A 17,710-nucleotide genomic window follows, 5' to 3' on the forward strand; every position below is an offset into this window, starting at 1 on the left:
AAGAAAGCAGGTTAACTGGTTCTGAAAGACCTTGGAGCTTCGGGTGCCTGTTACTTATCTGTTTGCTTGATCTACATGAACAGTAGCCACATGGAGGGAAAAAAGAACAGTAAATTATCGATGTGGTGAAGTTCTTTGTGTCAGTTTACTGGCCTGAGTTATTATTTCTTGCAGGGCAGAAAGTGCTAGTTGTTCTCATCTGACCATCCCACATTGCAGATGGATATTTTCCAGGTTTCCTGTCTGTGAAACATTTGTGGTTTTTTCTCCTCCTTAAAGTAGTCGGATGATGAATATGGGCACCGTCTGTAAGTGTTTGTTGAAGGGTTTGGACCATGCTTCAGTGCCTGCACATCAGCAGAGCTGCTGGAACTGGACATTTGCATGGAAAACTCATTGCTGTGGGTTAAACCTCCATGGAAAAGCTTTATGCTCTGTGGTGTTTGCTAAGAACACACAAATATCTGTTAGAACTGGACAGCAGGTATGTGTTAGCATGTGAACCCTGGGCTTTGGCACGGCAGCAGAGGCTGTGGTGAGCCACAGAGGTGCACGGGGCATTGCTTCACTGGTGTGGGTATCGTGTCAGTGAATACTGACCTAACGAGAGTGCTGCTGTGCACATTGCATTAGGCATGATGGGGTAAGCAGAATTCTTGCAAATCTTTGTATCGCCTTCCTCTTGTGTCAGGGGTGAAGGGAATGGTCTTTCTGCTCTTCATGGTGGTGGGAGGGCTCCCATTTTTCCCTGCAGGGCAACAGCTTCAGCCATTGCTTCACCAACAGAGAAGCACCAGGTCTGCCTCCCTGAGGTTTCCAAACCAAGCCCTGCCTGGAGAGGGAGGAGGGAGAGAATGAGGATGGGCTCTGGAAGCCTGTGCCCTGCAGGGCACTGCCACAGCCTCGTGGGAGAGGAAGACGAGGGTGGCTGCCTGTGGGGGGGGAAGGAGCCTGCTCACAACGCTCTCCCTCCTCTCCCTGGCAGTGGTGGCAGGGCTGCCAGCAGTGAGCAGCACAGAGATGTCTTCCAGTCCCGCTGATTGATTATTTTCAAGTGCCTGCTCAGCGGAGCTGCTCCCGAGGGGCTGCCTGCCTCTCTGCACTGACACCTTTCCAGTGAGAGCTACAGCTCTCTCTGCTGCTGTCCTTTTGATCAAGATCTGGCAGGCAACCCTCCCATCCCTGCTGGAGTGCCTGTCACTGCTGGCAGGACTGGGGACCTCCCCATCCTCACTGTGACTGCTGCTGGTGGAGTCCCAGGGGACCACAGGCATCATTAGAGCCTTTTCCCCTTTCAGAATAAATCCCTGCACTGCCCTGAACCCTGTTGAGCTCCAGCAGCACTGGCCTGTCATGAGTCCCTTGATTTGTCACTCCTTCCTTCCTGACCCTGCATCAAAGGGCTGGTCTGGTTGAAGAAGGAAACCTCCTTCTTGATGGTGGGACATGGTTGGCCCCTTTGTGTCGTGCTGGCATCTGACTGCTGTGTCCCTGCTGTGTCCATGTCCTTGCTGTGTCCCCGTCCCTGCTGCCCCTGGAGCTGTCACTGCCTTGGGTGGTGTGCTCAACAGCAAGGCTACAGGACCATTCCCTGGCCTTTGCAGGAGAAGGTGAGCAGTGGTGGAAATGCCACTTCCAGAGTTGGACAGCATTTGCCCAAACTCAGGGAGCTGAATCCACACTCAAAAACCTGAATGTCTAAGACTCAGAGTAGAAATCAAAGAATGAGATTTTAAAATATTTTGTTGTCAAGCTAATGTGTTTTATAAATTCTGCTTTGAGCTTGGCTCCCATTTGCTGATATTCTTGGGTGACCTTGGACAATTCATTTCATTTCTCCATGTTTTGAAATATTGAAATCGCTATATAATACGCTGATAATACCGTATTATTCTAAGCGTGAACATTTAGTATTGTGATTCAGAACAATAAATCTACATGGGTTTTAAAGGCACTCCGAGGTACTGAGGGGAAGGTATTGTTTTTCAGATCTCTTGGGGTTAACCAGCCGGTCATATGAATTTATTGTGCATTCTGGTTCTCATCAAAAAATCTGCATTTTATGGCTTGCAGTGAAATGCATTTAGTGAGAAAGTCTACTCTTAAGTCACACTGACACGGTGATTTTTCTTGGATTTTGCCCATTTACACACAAGCTCGGAGTCACTTTATTGCTCCCTGCTTGGCCCCCGTAGGAACAATTAACAAACAAGCTGCTCTGATCTGTGCTTGCCCTTGGACCACTGTGGAATCCCCCTGCTATGCCCTGATTCCAGCCTCTGAGCTGCTGTGAAAGGATAACACTCAAAAGTGCAGAAAGAAATTGTTTTTCTTGGAGAAGAGCCCCTGTAGATAGATTTTGGTGGATCACTTCTCTTTAACGAGCCTTTTGAACATTGGGAAGTCCATGTACAGGAGTCAGTGTGGGATGGTCCCTATGGTAAAGCCCAGCCAGGGCTGTGCTCCCCAGCCCTCCCTGTGCCCCACTCCTGCTCAGCGGCAGATGACGAGCCCAAGTATTTCTCTCTGCAGGTGTACAGAGCTTTTTTTGCCAGCAGCTGTAAGATTGATGGAATTTCTTAAACACTGCTTGACCTCAGCATTTCTGGAGTATAACTCAGCTCTTATCAGAGACAGGAAGAAAGACTAATGCAGAGATTTTCACTGTTCCTGTTTACTGAGAACTGAGAATATCCTCCTCTCCTGCTCTCAACAAATAGGAGTAAAGGCTGCAGGGACAGCAGGGATAAGGCACTTTTTTGGGAGTCAGGAGATGTGGGTTCAGCTGTGGTGTATGTAACACAGGATGATGCTTTTGTCCCATGCTCTCGTTCTGTCTAGTGAAATGCGTTTTCTTTTGCCTTTCTTGTGCCTGTCTGGTGTCCAGGGTCCTCGTGCCAGGATTTTGTTCTGTTATGGGTCTGTACATCCATCTTGCACAACGGGTTTCATTCTTGGTTGCTGCCACTTGGTGCTACTATAGTGCAAATAAAGGATTAGTGATTGTTTCATGAGCAGCAAATGTGTCACAGTTATATCAGAGCAATGGGATGCATCCTCTCCCTGCAGGAAAATGGTAGGAAAATGACCACCCTTTGGGGTGCAGTCACCAGAGGAGTTTCCTCTCAGAAGGATCTTGTCCCAGGATGGGGCATTTGGAGCAAATGACACCAGCAGCAAGAGAAGATGCTCACAAAGTTAGGCATTGTGGACTGTATGAATTACTATATGGCTTGAGATGCTAAAAGATAAAGCAACTCCTTCATTTATTTTCATTTCTGCTCTCCTGCATGTTGTGTTTTCCTTATATACCATGCACATCTTCTCTTTGCAGTTCACAGCGCAGTTCCTTCTTTATGCTGCTGATATCCAAGTGTAAACAGGGCTGTTTGTGGCTGGATCATTGGTTCAGGGGTTTTCCCCAGGAATAAACAATGCACACTAAACATGTTCAGTGTGACTGTCACACAAACATTGTGCTCCTTTTGTTTCATGTACATCTCAGATTTATTGAGGATTACACCATCCACATCATTTAGAATCGTAGAATGGTTTGGGTTGGAAGGACCCTTAAAGATCATCTCATTCCACCCCCTGCCATGGACGGGGACACCTTGCACTAGACCAGATTGCTCCAAGTCCTGTCCAGCCTGGCCTTATGGATTCCATCCCTGGAAGTGTTTGACTTCTCTGGGCAACCTCTGCCAGGGCCTCACTGCCCTAACAGGGAAGAATTTCTTCCAAATACCTAACCTAGATTTCCCCTCTTCCAGTCTGAACTCATTACTCCATCTCCTCTCACTACAGTTCCCGATGAAAGAGGATATGTACTTAGAAGAGATGTACTTAGAGGATGCCTGAAGTCCTCGATGTTCCCTTTAAACAAGAGGGAATCAGATGCCTTCTGACAAATGTGCTGTCTTTGCAGGCTCCCACTCCACTGTGTACAAGGACCCCATGATTCTTGTGGGCCCAGAGAACCTGACGCTGACCGTGCACCAGACGGCAGTGCTGGAGTGCATTGCCACCGGCAACCCCCGGCCCATCGTCTCCTGGAGCCGCCTAGGTAAGCCCTGGGGGTCACTGGGATTTCTTCCTCCTCTCCATAGCCATCAGGTAGGAAATAGGTAGGTGCCACTGACTATTTTATACAACTGATTCATCCTCTCCCTTCCCACGGAAGCTAATTGTAGGCTTGAAGTGCTTTTTATCCTCATGTCTACACTTTGTTTTTTCTCTCTGCCAAGATTCTGTTTTCAGCTGTTAGAGAAGTGGGTTGGTTAAACCTGTAGATGTTTCATGAAAGGTGATAATTTTATCTTTTCTCAAGTGACAGCATCTTCTTCTGCTGCATCAAAAACATCACCACTGTTGGCCTAGAGAAAGCAAAATCATACACAAACATATCTTTCACATAAAAACAGACTTGAAAGAAATTTGCTGCCTGTTCAGGGAGTTTTAAAACAATTTTAAGGGGGGGAGGGTGTTTAAAGTAGTGTGTCTGAAGCCCTGAAAAAACAAATGCTTGCTGCTGGGATCCGTGATATGTTTTTAAATCAGCATGGAAACCAGAGACAGTGTCTGATGGCATCATGCAAGTGAGGAAGAGCAAAAGGCTGTGTTTCTCTATGGTTTATTTTAGGTTCTAACTTTGTGATGATAGCTTAGAAACTGTTTTGCTCAGACCAACACTCCCATTGCCCTACAGAAACCTGTGCTGAGTGAAGAGCTGATGGATTTTGTTTTATCTCCCAGAGCTTGTAACTCTGCCTGTGCACACAGTGGGGTTGGGTTGAGTTAGGATTTCCCAAGATCTTGCAGTCCTCGAGGTCACATCATTTTTGGGATGCTCATTTCCCAGTGTCTCCCAAGGTGGCTGTGAAGCACAAACAGGGATAATCCTGTCTCATGCTGCTGTGCTGGATGTGGGACTACACCCCCATGGCTCTCCAAGGGTCAGGGTCAGCTCATGGGCAGGGTGACTTCCTGCTCCAGAGCTGCCTGCCAGGGAATCAGGACTTGCATCCAATATCAGTTGCACATTTTTTCCATGTTTTCCCTCCTTGCATCCTCTGGTGGCTTGTAAAATCAGCCTGTGTATGCCACTAACTGGCATTTTTGCCTCCAGAGCAATAACCATCAGATTGATGCTGTTTTAAAAATTCCCCAGACACTCTGTATCACTGGTTTGGTTCTCTTGGACACAAGGCAGCTCTATGTTAGTGCTCAACTATAATAAACTACTTTATAATTGCCTTAATTATAAGTGCTTATTACCTTCTTCAAAACACTTGTCTCTATAGAACAGTGCAATAATGAAGATGTAATAGCAGTGTGTGATGTTTGTCTGGATGGTCTGAGCTCAGCATTGCCTTCCACCAAAAATAAATACCCTCTCCACGCTGCTTTGCAGCACAGCGGCAGAATCAGAGCTACTGAAGGGGAAACAGATCCTGTTATTTTTGTCCAAAGCATCACAAGGTCTTGTTTATTATGACAGTGATCCTGATAGCGACGTGGTGCATGGGCTCTCTGATGACTTGGAGAGTTTGTCATGTCTTTGTAGCCATTTCGGAAATGCTTTTATGTGTCCTTGTCTCTGTGATCACGAAGAGGGAGAGGGGTTTATGGTGGACAGGGAGGTCCTCAGAGTATCTGTCATCTCTGGCTTCCTCCCATGTAAAGGTCTTCTTCCTGAAGTTCTTCCTACGGAGCCAGTTTAGCTTAGATAACCAGTTAATTCACTCACCTTAGGAAAAAAACCACTTTTAATCCATTTGCAGAAATAAAAAAATCCACAGCCACAAAGTCTTAGAGATGAAGCTGATTTAGCAAAAGGAATGGCTTAATTTAAGCAAAAAAAGTCAATTCTGTGTGAGCATCTTTCTTGCCTGGTAGAAGTAAGGAAGAGCTGTGGCATTGCTGTTGTGCTGGGGCTTTGCACAGGGCACGCTGCCTTTTTGGAAACCCCTTCTGAACCCCTTTGCTCACAGTTTTGACATTGTGGCATTTCTTCTGTCAAAAAGAAGCAAAAGAACAATTTTGCTTTCACAGCTTTCTGGTACAGGGGAAATCAAGCCATAAACACCATTTGCACTTCTTGCTTTGGCTTTGCTAAAACCTGGCCTGTTTTCAGTGGGAAAGGCAGCTATATTTTGCTTAAAGGAAATAATTCGGATTCTGGGACAATTTTTGAGTGTCACACAATCAATTTTGAATTTAATTTCTTTGGGAATATGTTGTAGCCCCTGACCACAAACAGAATTCCTGTGTCTCGCCGTGCATGAAATGTCAACATTCATTAGAGAGCAGGCTCTGAGAGAGATGTAAAATCATTAAGGGTTTGTTCAGGGAAGATAGGGATTTTCCTTTCAGAGCTATGCACTTCAGGCTTGGACCTGTATGTGTGCACAAATTAATATCCTGGGCACTTACTGCAAAGCCTTTTGAATGAATGACGATTTTAATGTATCCTTACTCTTTAACTGACAGGCCACTGAGCTGGCCTCCATAAAAGGTACCAAAGCAGAATAATAAACTATTTAGAGAGATACAGAAAAGTGAGGCAAGAAAGAAAGGACAGTGATTATCTGATAGCGTTATACAGAAGTTGTCAGAAAGGGCCGCACAATGGGAAGGAAATTACTAAAGAGGGAGCCATTCAAGAAGTAAACTATACAACAATTGTAGGAGCCAATTAATTGGTAACTTATTGGACACAGAAGCTTGCAATAGATGGCTGACTGGTTGACAAGAGCACCGTTCCCGTAAGTGTTTAGAAATAATAGAGTAAATTTCACCACTTCACATACTGAATAGTCAACTGTTGCAATGTACTCTAAATATGCTAATCCATAGTGCCCAGTGTCCGCAGGAGCAGGAGACCCATGTGTCTAAAAAGTGGAAGGCTACTATGACACAATACAAAGAATTCACAAAAGACCTAAATGATCAACATTAGAAAGTTGTTACTTTCTTTCTACTTGCTACTTATAAAAGAAAGGCGTTCCTGTTGTTGCATATTCATATCGCCTGGCACGTTTTAAGGGGGCTCTGTAATTGGTGCTAGTGTGCCAATCACTCAGTTAGCAGGCAGAGAATGGGCTCCAGAAAGCATCACATACACCTTGGAAAAATAAATAATGTGGCTCCCAAACCGCAGGCGTCTTTCATCCAGACTTCACCCCAACAGGGAACCTGGAGGTATCTAAAGGGGCCTAAAGGAAGGCTGGAGGGGGATTTTTTGCATGGGTGTGCAGTGATGGGACAAGGGGGAATGGCTTTAAGCTGAAAGAGGGTAGATTTAGATTGAATATTAGGAAGAAATTCTTCTCTGTGAGGGTGGTGAGGCCCTGGCACAGGTTGCCCAGAGAAGCTGTGGCTGGCCCATCCCTGGGAGTGTCAAAGACCAGGTTGGATGGAGCTTGGAGCAACCTGGTCTAGTGGAAGATGTCCCTGCCCGTGGAAAGGATTGGAATGAGATGATCTTTATGGTCCCTTCCAGCCCCAACCATCCTATGATTCAGTGAACTCTCTACTTGTCTATAGCCAGAGCATCTTTTGGGGGCATCTCCCATTTGGAGAATGGTCTCCTTTATTAATTAGAGGTCTGTCTGCTCTTCACAACAGCTGAGCCTCCCCCTTTTGTCCTCATCAATTGAGGATCGAAAGACATTTCCCTCCAGACTGGCTTTTTTTCAGCCAGCCCTCAAATTTTCTGCTCTTTGACTTCTTTAAAAGAAGTAGAAGGTCGTGTTAAATGAGCAGTGGTTTCAAGCCTGCCTGGGTCCTGAGAGCTTTGGGAACTGAGCAAGTGCTTTTGCAGTCTTTCAGATCTCCATGTGAAGAGATGACTTAGCGGTGGCAAGTGATGCCAGGAAGGTGGATTTTTACAGGGTTTGGATTGCTTCGTCCAAACCATTCTTCAGGTCTCCGTGTAAAGAAAACAGGGTAAAAATAAATAGCAACTTTTGCAAAGCAGGTGTGAGACATCAGTCCCTCAGCACAGCAGTTCTGCAAAGTGCAGAGCTTTCAGGATGCATGGAATTTCTTGTGTAAACACTCTGTATTATTTATATGTGTTGTCAGTGTTACTAAGTTGGACTAGATATTAGCTGAAGACCTTCTAGCTGACTGCAGGACGGCTCAGGCTGAGTGAGGCACAGTAGAGTGAGAAGGATGGAACAGACTGGGAAAGTAGAGATGTTTCTGTAGAAGCCCTTTTCAGTGCTTTTTGAAGGGGAGGAGTTGAGGTGAGAGGTGTCTGGGATGATCTGGCACAGTGATCTTTGCTAGCTGTTAGGGATGGCCACGCTGACCCAAATGGCAGATCCACTGAGGTTTCTGAGCTTGGAGGGCTGTGTTCTCCAGGGAAATGAAAGATGTGTGGACAGGTGCTGTTTTTTCAGACCACTACACCTCTAATAGCTGGGGTTGGAGAGATAACTGAGGGCATATTGATGCTGGTATTTGGACTTGGGGGGAAGCACCTGCTGCAGGCTGAGTCTTTGCATGCTTAAATGATAGAGCACGTTATAAATAATACAGTAAAACTGCTGACATTCAAGTCACATTTCTGTGGTATTTCTCAAGGCAGTGATGTGATGAAGGATCCAGGTATGACCACTTTTCATCTTTCACTGGTCCCATCCCTCCCTCAAGAGAGAGATTTGATTTTTATGCCTATTGTAAATACAGACTTCTGAAAGGTCTAATTTAAAAGATGAAATCAAGTTCAATTTGGATTTAATTCAGACCTCTTTACACTTCAGTTCAAATGCTGTTTGGAAGGAATGGTTCCTTGTTATTGCTCATTAAATGTGGGACAGGTCATGTTTTACTGTCCTTTTTATGGTTGAGCCATTTACTGCGGCAGTGGCTTGGCCAGCAGTGTGATCATTTAATGACATTGTTTTTCTCTCTCTAAAAGACCTGAGCATTTTTCTTTGCAATGCAAATAATGAAGAGGTCTGGCATTTCCTGTCTAATGAAGCAAGGAAACCTTCAAGCTTCAAAATTTCCTGAAAAACAATATATGAAGAGCATGGCAGGAGATAGGTTTGGGAAGTACTTTTGTAGCTCTCAGTCCATGCTTTTCCGATGTTTCCTAGAGGGATGCTGCCCAGAATCTGAAATGGGATCCCTCACTCCTATGATTGTATTGGGCTTGCATGACAAGGTTTTGGTAGTGTGGGGGCTACAGGGATGGCTTTAATGAGGATTTGCTGGGAGCTTCTTCATATCCAGTGGAGCCAATTCCAGCTGGCTTCAAGATGGACCCACCACTGCCCAAGGCCAAGCCCATCAGCAATGGTGGTAGCACCTCTGGGGTAACATTTAAGAAGGGAAAAAAGTTACTGCACAAGAGCAAATTGCAGCTGCAGAGAGGAGTGGGAACATGTGAGAGGAACAGCCCTGCAGACCCCAAGGTCAGTGCAGAAGGAGGGGCAGGAACTGCTCCCAGTACTGGAGCAGAGATTCCCCTGCAGGCTGGGATGCAGCCTGTGGTGGGGCAGCTGTGCCTCTGCAGCCCTTGGAGTTCCACAGGTAAGCAGAGATCCACCTGCAGTCCATGGAGGAGCAGGGGTTTTCCCAATCTATTCCAGAACCTGCTGGTTATGAATGACCCAAACTCTCTAATATTTTTTATTATGCAAAGCATGACATTACATCTAAAGCATGTAATTGCTGGGTAACTTTTAGCCAGCCCTGCATGCTGTCTGTGTTGGACCATGAAGCTCGTGGCAAGATTATGGCACAGACTTTGGAGCACAAGATCAGGCCTCTTCTACTGTAGTGGAGCACATGAGTATGGAAGTCTCATGGGATGGTCAAGTGGGGACATCACCAGGGCTGCTTCTTGTTTCTCTGGTTTCTGTAGGTTCTTTAAACTCCTCCATGAGCAAACTTGAGAGAACTGAATTCATGATTCCTGTCTGATTGAAAGCATGCTCCCTTTAACTGCTCCTCCAGTAAAACTCCTCCCCTGCCTTGCCCCTCTGCTCAGACACCCTGACATGTGCTAGGCCTGATTTAGAGCTGCCTTTGTCAGACAGTGTCTTAAAACACAGATCAATGAAACAATAGAAAGCAATAGCCTGATACTAATGAAACACATTGTAATTAGAGCTGGCTGGGAATTTTCCAGAGAAAACAGGGAAGAAGTGAATTCCCTGATACTGAACTATTTCACATGCCTCATATCCAGCACTCAGGATGGGGGCAGCTCTTTTCAGTTGCCTTTCCAAGCCAGAGTAACTGAGATCTAACCACCAGCTCAGAGAGTGACCAACCCTAACCCTTGGCCCTGAGCTAGTGTGTGTTCAAGGGCTAAGGAATCAAAAATCAAGTATTCTCTTATTTTCTGAAGCCACAAAATCCATCAAGGGTTATCAGGTAAAGTGGTATAACTTCTGGATCAGGTAATCTACAAGTCATAAATTGCTGGTGGCTGGGAAAGTGCATCAGGGAAACACTGCAGTAGGTTGGCTGAACTTCTTCTTGAAGCCTCTCTGTTGGAAATAGGCTATTGAGCTCATTGGATCCTTGCTCATTCTAATGCAAGAACCCAGGCAATGGCTCAGAGAAGCTGAGATGATTTATCTTGGTTTAACCCCTCTGTTGAACTGTGTTCTGGGTGCTTCATCTTAATCTGAACATGTGGTTGAAAGCTTTCACATTTCCTGTGGTGGTACTTTGGGTTTTTAAGCAGCACAAAGAATGATTTTGGGCAAACATGTAAATAAGGATCTGGCCTTCTGCAGAAGGCAGTTCTGATAAGAGCATCAGCTAAATCCCATTAACTTCACTTTTCAAATGCCAGTAGCAGAACCTGGCACCGTTCCATAAGTACTTAGATAGGACTTCACTGAGGGCTATGGCCTGGAGAACCTCATGCAGAAGTCCAGCATGTGACTCTTGTCCTTCTCTCCTTCTTTCAGATGGCCGCCCGATTGGCGTGGAGGGGATCCAGGTGCTGGGCACAGGAAACCTCATGATCTCAGACCTCACGGTGCAGCATTCTGGCATCTACGTGTGCGCCGCCAACAAACCCGGCACGCGGGTGCGCCGCACCGCGCAGGGCAGCCTCGTCGTGCAAGGTGAGCCACTGGGACCCTGAGGGCTTGGGTTGGACAAGTGCTGACTTCATCTCTGGTGGTACCAAACAAAGCACTTCTTCTCTGGACACGTGGTTTCCCAAGTGGGTGTGTGTCTGTGTCCCACGCAGGTGAGTCACAACCAGGTATCATTCAGCTGAGGCATCAGCTGCGTGGCCTGCAATGGTTTCCCACCCCATCACAGGCATTTCTTTGTCTTAGCAGACAGTGGTTGTTACTTGTTATCATACTTGTACATCTCAGCAGAAAGCCTGAATTAATCAGCCAAATTTGTCTCATGGACACCTCTGAATGATAGATACAACTCTGGCAGTGATATCCAGCAGTGGATACCACTCACAGAGTATTGTTCTCCAACTGAAATGGCACCAGTAAGTCTAAAACCATTTCCTAAAAGTCTGTGAGATTGTTTCCTGTAGCAATTGACATTGTCTGAGCCCATTGCCATGACCTGAGTGAAGCACCCTTTGGGGACCATGCCCATAGGATGCAGGTTGTTCCTCTTCCTGCAGCAACTGTCCTGAAATGCTACTTGTAAAGGGCAGTTCAGCCCAAAGCAGAGATCAGCACTAGGGAAAGCACACAAATCCTTTCCACATGCTCCGTGTGACCAGTCTCCATGGTGAGGGGAGCCAGGCAAGTATTTGTGAAGGCAAACCCAGCTGGCAGCATACTCTGAATGGCAGCAATTCGCCCCTGATTACAGGCACTCACCTCCTCTTCAAGCTAGTCCACTTAAAGCATCTCACGCTCTCATCAGTTCACTCATTAACTATTGACTGATGATATCCTGAATCTAAAATTACACACCTCCTGCCGGAGCCGCTAATTGAACCTTTCGTGCTGCTGAGGGGGAAAGTGCCCTGCTCCAGCCCTGATGTCACCTGACAGATCCTAGGAGTCGCTGGTGGTGATCCCACCAGCCATGGAGGAGCAATGTAGAAAGGCTGTGGAAAGGGCTGCCTGTGCCTTCTGAGCCCCAGGTGCTGATCAAACATGAGACAAGGTGAACACTTGCTGTTTCTTTTGCTCTTGGATTTCTGGGTGAGCAGTGCAATGAGGGGACTTCCCAACTGGCACAGCTATGAATCCCCTTATTAAGAAACATCAATCCTGGCACTAAGAGCAACCTCTCTGTACTGATACAAACCCTTTAGAGCTGCTGCAGGACAGCTCTGAACATGGTGCATGTAGGAGAGGTCTCCTAAGCCCAAGTGCCAAGCTGATGTCCAGGAGGCAGGGAGGCAGACCCAAAACAAATTACTTGGAAAATCTATGAAGTTGTAAAAATACAGCCATTGAATACAGTTGACTACTCCTGTTAGCAACTGAATGATAGGGTGAAAGGTAGCACAACTTCTTATTGCTGCAGATTGGCAGTTCTTAGTCTTTTTGGAGATTAGAACATCAGCTCTCGAAGAGCTGGTCTAGTGCTGGAGTTCAGCTCCCGTAGAATTACTGTGGATTTTCTCCTGGGGAGCAAAGATAAGAATTTGTGCATAAAATGTTACTCACGGGGCCATTGGAGCCCAGTCTTTCTGTGGAAGGGGGATGCTCTTGTATTCAGCCTCAGCAGAGAAGCTGGCAGTGGTGTGGAGAAGTGTGGCCAGTGTGTCCTTGGAGTAGCCATTAGACAGGACCTGCAGTGTCCAGGACCCCAGCCTGTATTGCCCATCCTTAAAATGCTTCATGTTTTTTAAGGGAATGTTCCCCAGTCAGGGTAATGGCAGACCCCGGCTAGGCAGCTGAGCTCATCCCAGGTTTGCTCACCCTCCCTCTGGAAGCAGTTTTTCCTGCCTCTGCATCTTATTTTGCCTGAATTTTCCAGCTGAGAGGTACAAATGATTGCTGTTCAGGTTCGTCTGTGAAGAAAACAGCGATAATGACTGACATGGGAGACTGTGGGTTTTATCTTTGTCAAGATGTCAGCGATGCAAATTACATCCGTAAAGAGAAGAAAAGCAAAGAGCGCGTTATCAAAAGCCTGGTTGGAGAGGAAGTTAGCACAGGGCTAGGACAATACCACATCCTCAAAGCACACCAGGCCAGGTACTTGCTGCCTTTATGCAGGGGCCCTTGAAGTGCCTGGAGGCACAAATTAACTTTCCCCATGTCTTTTGAAGGAGGGACGTTTTATGGGTGGGAAACTGGAGGAGAAAGGGCGATGTTTCCTGTTGTAAGGCAGGGAGTTAGCGGGAGGCTGGAACTGAGACCCTGTCCTCCCTCCTGCTGCCAGCAGTGGTCCTTGTTCCATCCAGCAGCTGCGTGGGCAGAGGTGTCCCAACACAAGGCTCTGCTCTTCCTCCAGCAGTAATGTCCTTTCCATTGCAGGTTTTCCTTCAGATAATCTAACACCATTGTATTATCTTCCTGGGAATTCCTCCTCCCTCCAGAGTAGAAGGCGTCAATCCCCCACTCCTTCCCTCCCTGCCCTCCCTTGGCCACTTAGGCTCCTTTGATCTCTTTTGTAAGGTTCTCACACAAGAAAGTTTCCATTTTCCCTTCAGATCCTGGCACAGCCATTTGAATATTGCTTTGTGCTGGGCTTCGAATGAAAGTCTCACGGGGGGAGTTGTCGAAGGGCCGAATGCGGTGCTGGCTGAAACCGAGGGTATGCGTGTGTGTGAGGGGAGGGAAGAGCAGGATTCGGTGGCAAGGAAAAAAATATATCAAAGCACTTTCCCTCTACCTCCTGCGCAATCTTTTGTGCTTTATTATGTGTTTGGTGTCATAACAAACTGATGGGCTGTGAATGGCCAGATGGTCACCAGTGTTCTCCACTCCACGCTTCATTTCCTCCTGAAAGCTATGCAGAAAAATGAGATCCCATCTCATAAATGAGGGCCCATCTTAAGGACATGGGTTTGAAGGCTCTGCTGACAATACCCGCCTTGTTCGCCTTGCTTTCTGTTGGCAGGACTGGGCAGCGCTCCTTGGTCCAGCAGATCCGGCCACCACTGCGCTTCCTGATGTTTCTTCCATCGTTCTTGCTTGCTGGCATCACAAGTCTTGGCTGCGGGGTGGAATTAAGCAGCAGATGTATTGCAGTTGCTGTGGTTTAGGCTCTGTGGTACTTGGTTTGTCCTTGAGTTTACCCTAAATTCATTCTGCAAACCAGCTTCAATACATGCTGTGTGAGTCAGAGTCCCCCATGGAGCAGTTCCATTCCTGTCCACATTTTCCTTCTCCAGAAAAGGATGTGTGTGATCCCTCTGGAGCATTCTTCCAGGACCACACTTGTGGGTGACATTGGAACATATCCTGCTGGTGTGGAGCTCCAGCACCTTGCTGGGACAAGAATTTCATGAGGGCTGAAGGACAGGCTCTATTGACAGCCCCCTTGAGTGTTCTCTGTCTGTTTTCCAGGGGACATGGGCACAGTTTCCATCTTTGGCCCTTGCAGCCCTATCACTGCTACTGTAAGTTACTCAAGTAAACATTTGAGCATGCTCTATAGTGAACAGAGAGAAGCCAAGTGAGCAGCAGTTGTCTTAAATCTTCTGTCACCATTGCTGTGCTTGACTGACTTCCCCACTGACCTGACTTCTCCTTTTTACCCTTATTGTGGGTGCCAGTAGCCTAATTTATGAGGTTTTGTTGTTTCCATGTTATTCTTCCTTCTCTTCACCCCAGCTTCCCTCCCCAACCCTGCCACTTTGTCCACTTGAGAATTAATGACACTTCACACTGTGATGCAAGAGGCATGGATTGGTCTGGCACCAGAGCATTGGCTGTCAGTGCTTCCTCATCCTTGGTATCTTCTCAGTGACCTGTCAGTGCTCCCTGATCCTTGGGACCTTCTGTGAGCCGTCAGGCGCTGCCATAAGCACCACACTACAACCTCATGGCAAGGACAGCAAAGCTCCCCCATACCTTGGGGGACACACTGGTGGCTGGTCCCTGTTGACATGTCCCTAAAGAGATGGAGCCCATCTGGGTCTCTGTTAGAACCTGCTGTTGCAGTGCATCTCCATGCTATCACAGTTTGCTGAGCGCAGTAAAAGCTATTGAATCACTTTGTTAGCAATTCTGGGGGTGGTATTAAGTGTTATTGCTTTTTGATACCAATGTCAAGTCTTTAAATATTCATTAAAACTGCATGATCCCCTCCCTCCCATTAAGTCCTGAATAATCAATGCTCTGGTTACCAGGGCTGGATCCTGCCCACTCCTCCTTGCCAGGTTTGAATCCTCTGCTCTTAACAGTGATCTCCATTAATACCTTTATTAAAATCTTAATGGAGGGCTGAGAAATGCTTCCTCTGGCTGCCTGCGATGGTCTTTTGGCATGTAGTGTGGAAGGGGCAGAGGTGTTCAGGCCACTGTGCCTCCATGCAGGGTGGGATGGGCCCTGACAAGATGCTCTATTAATTATGAGTGATGAGGAGGGTGAACGGCTGGCAGCGGGCAGGACTTGGCTGAAGGCAGGCCTGGCAGCAGGCAGGGTTGGATTCTGCTCCTTTCCCACTAACCCAGGGTGGCAAACTATTGGATCCTGTCAAAATCATTTGGAAGGGCAGGGGAGGGGACCTAGGAAAGGAGAGGAGATGTTTTTCTGCCCGGGAAAGGAGCCATTTGCCCTGAGTCCACACAACAGCAGTTGCCTGAGGGCGTCTTCCTTGGGGCACTGATTATGAACACCAGGTCAGATGCATCCTGGTCCAGGTAGCAGAGGGGCACCCACTCAGTCTACGTCCTTTAAACTCCATCTGTTCCCAGACCACATCCTTCTGATGCCATGGGTTTCTGTTTTGACCTGAGCCATTTGGCACTACTGCTTCACACTGTTGAGATCTGAACAGGTCAGAGCAATGTCTGGGGAAAGCCAGGAAGAGCAGGAACAGTGGAAGGGCAATCTGTGTCTTGCAACAAGGGATGCCATGGAACAGGGGACAGCTCAGCACAGCAGAGGTGGGAACCTGCTCCCCAGAGAGTTTAAGCAAGTTAAGCAGGGGCTGGGGTTTTGATCTGGTTGTGTTTAGCAAGGCAGCAAAGAGGGAGAATGGCAGAGGGGAGCAGGGACCTGAGGAACCTGTGGGGCTGTGGCACTGAACAGTGTCACTGGCACCGAGCCAGCGGCCGCAGCTGCACATTTGTTACACCAAGTCACATGCGACACTGCTCCAATTACTCCCTCTTGACACGGGCTAATAAGGGAGGATAAGGAGAGCTGGTGGTTCCAGAAGGGTTATGCTGGATGCTTCTTTCCATATTTCAACTTTGTTTCTGCTGGAACAAACAGTGGGTTTGAGATTTGATGAAGCGAGGGGGAGGCAGAGGCAAAGAGCCAAGAGGATCTTTAATGAAGCTGCAGCGAGGAGCTGGAAGGTGGCTGTGCCCTTCCTTGGCATCATGGGTTTGCACCTGCGAGTGCTGTGGGTGCAGCTCAGCAGCTCAGATGAAAGCAGGGAGGTGCAGCCATTTGCAAAATAATTGCTCCTGCAAAACTGCGCCAGCACAAAGCGGGGGGCGGGAGGCTGAGGAAAATCAAGTCTCTAATGCTCTCACTGTACACCACAAAGGAGCCATTCATGGCAGGGAAGAGAGGGTTTCCCCCTGTTTATTCTTGCTTCTAACTTTTATTGAACCCATCCTGAATTTTGTTTTAATCTGTAAGTCTAGAGCAAAAACATAGAAGGGAAGTAAAAGGGCAAGAGATTGATTGTCACATGGGGAAGTTTAGCAGGAGATTCTGGAAGTACATGTCCATTGGGTTTCTGGGATCAGGTGCATTAGTGGAGCCGAGCGCTGACAGCGGTGGCCTGACAATAAACTCTGCTAGCGGATACCCTGTACCAGTAACGTAAGTCAGGCCTGCCATGCTCCACTTCCCTCTGAGTATTAAAAATGAAGGAGGGGGCTCCTTCAAGGGGGACGGGCTCTGTGATGAATTTCTCTGTCTTCCTGCTTGGAGGACTTAGAATCTGCACAGCTGGGCTTTTATTCTCACACAAGCACCTCTCCCTGCAGTTTGGCTGGGTTACAGCAGTAGCCGTGCTCTTCCCTTACCTGCACACATCTGGGAAAGAGCTTTATCCCCCCAAAATGCTGCAGCAAACCCCCAAAATGCTGCAAAGGGGTGTTTTGGCCATGAACCACAAGACTCAACTCTTGCATCCCACTTGCAGCCTGGCCACTCCTCAGTATATTTTGCTGGACAAGTTTGCTCCCTTCTCCAATCCCATAATCTCCGCTGGTGGCACAGCCCACCAACCCCATGCTTGGAAAATGACAGTGAGTGGCTCTGAACGTGTCTCCCTCGGTAATCTTTCTTTTGTCAAAAAAATTTAATGTCAGCCATCCGTTATGTGATGTTAGTCAGTAAATTTATTATGGGCCTGTGCCTCTTATCTGTTTGTCTTCATTGTGTCTGCTGCCGGTTCCATCTGATTTTAGGTTTCAGTAGCAACATGGAGTATATTTATCACTTTGCCCTTTGAAGCAGAACTGCTTGAATAATCTCACTTATTTGGCAGTGTCTGTCAGGCCCTGCTTTCTGCAGGCTGATATGCTGGTTTATTCTGATAAATGATTTAAAATCTAATTTGAGCTGCTGGAAGGAGAAGAAGATCCCTTTCTGTTATGAAATGTTAT

The 17,710-nt window shown here is 47.2% G+C and overlaps 1 protein-coding gene across 1 annotated transcript in view; it reads left to right on the forward strand.

Moving 5' to 3' along the window:
* The window catches only part of IGDCC3 (immunoglobulin superfamily DCC subclass member 3), a 93,180-nt gene that overhangs the window by 52,322 nt on the left and 23,148 nt on the right, over positions 1–17,710 (forward strand). The window contains exons 5-6 of the mRNA XM_008638561.2: positions 3,929–4,066; positions 10,941–11,099. Of these exons, the coding sequence (XP_008636783.1) occupies positions 3,929–4,066; positions 10,941–11,099 (297 nt within the window). The remainder of the gene's footprint in view (positions 1–3,928; positions 4,067–10,940; positions 11,100–17,710) is intronic.

This window comes from Corvus brachyrhynchos, unplaced genomic scaffold, assembly GCF_000691975.1.
Source record: "Corvus brachyrhynchos isolate BGI_N302 unplaced genomic scaffold, ASM69197v1 scaffold200, whole genome shotgun sequence".
NCBI lineage: Eukaryota > Metazoa > Chordata > Aves > Passeriformes > Corvidae > Corvus > Corvus brachyrhynchos.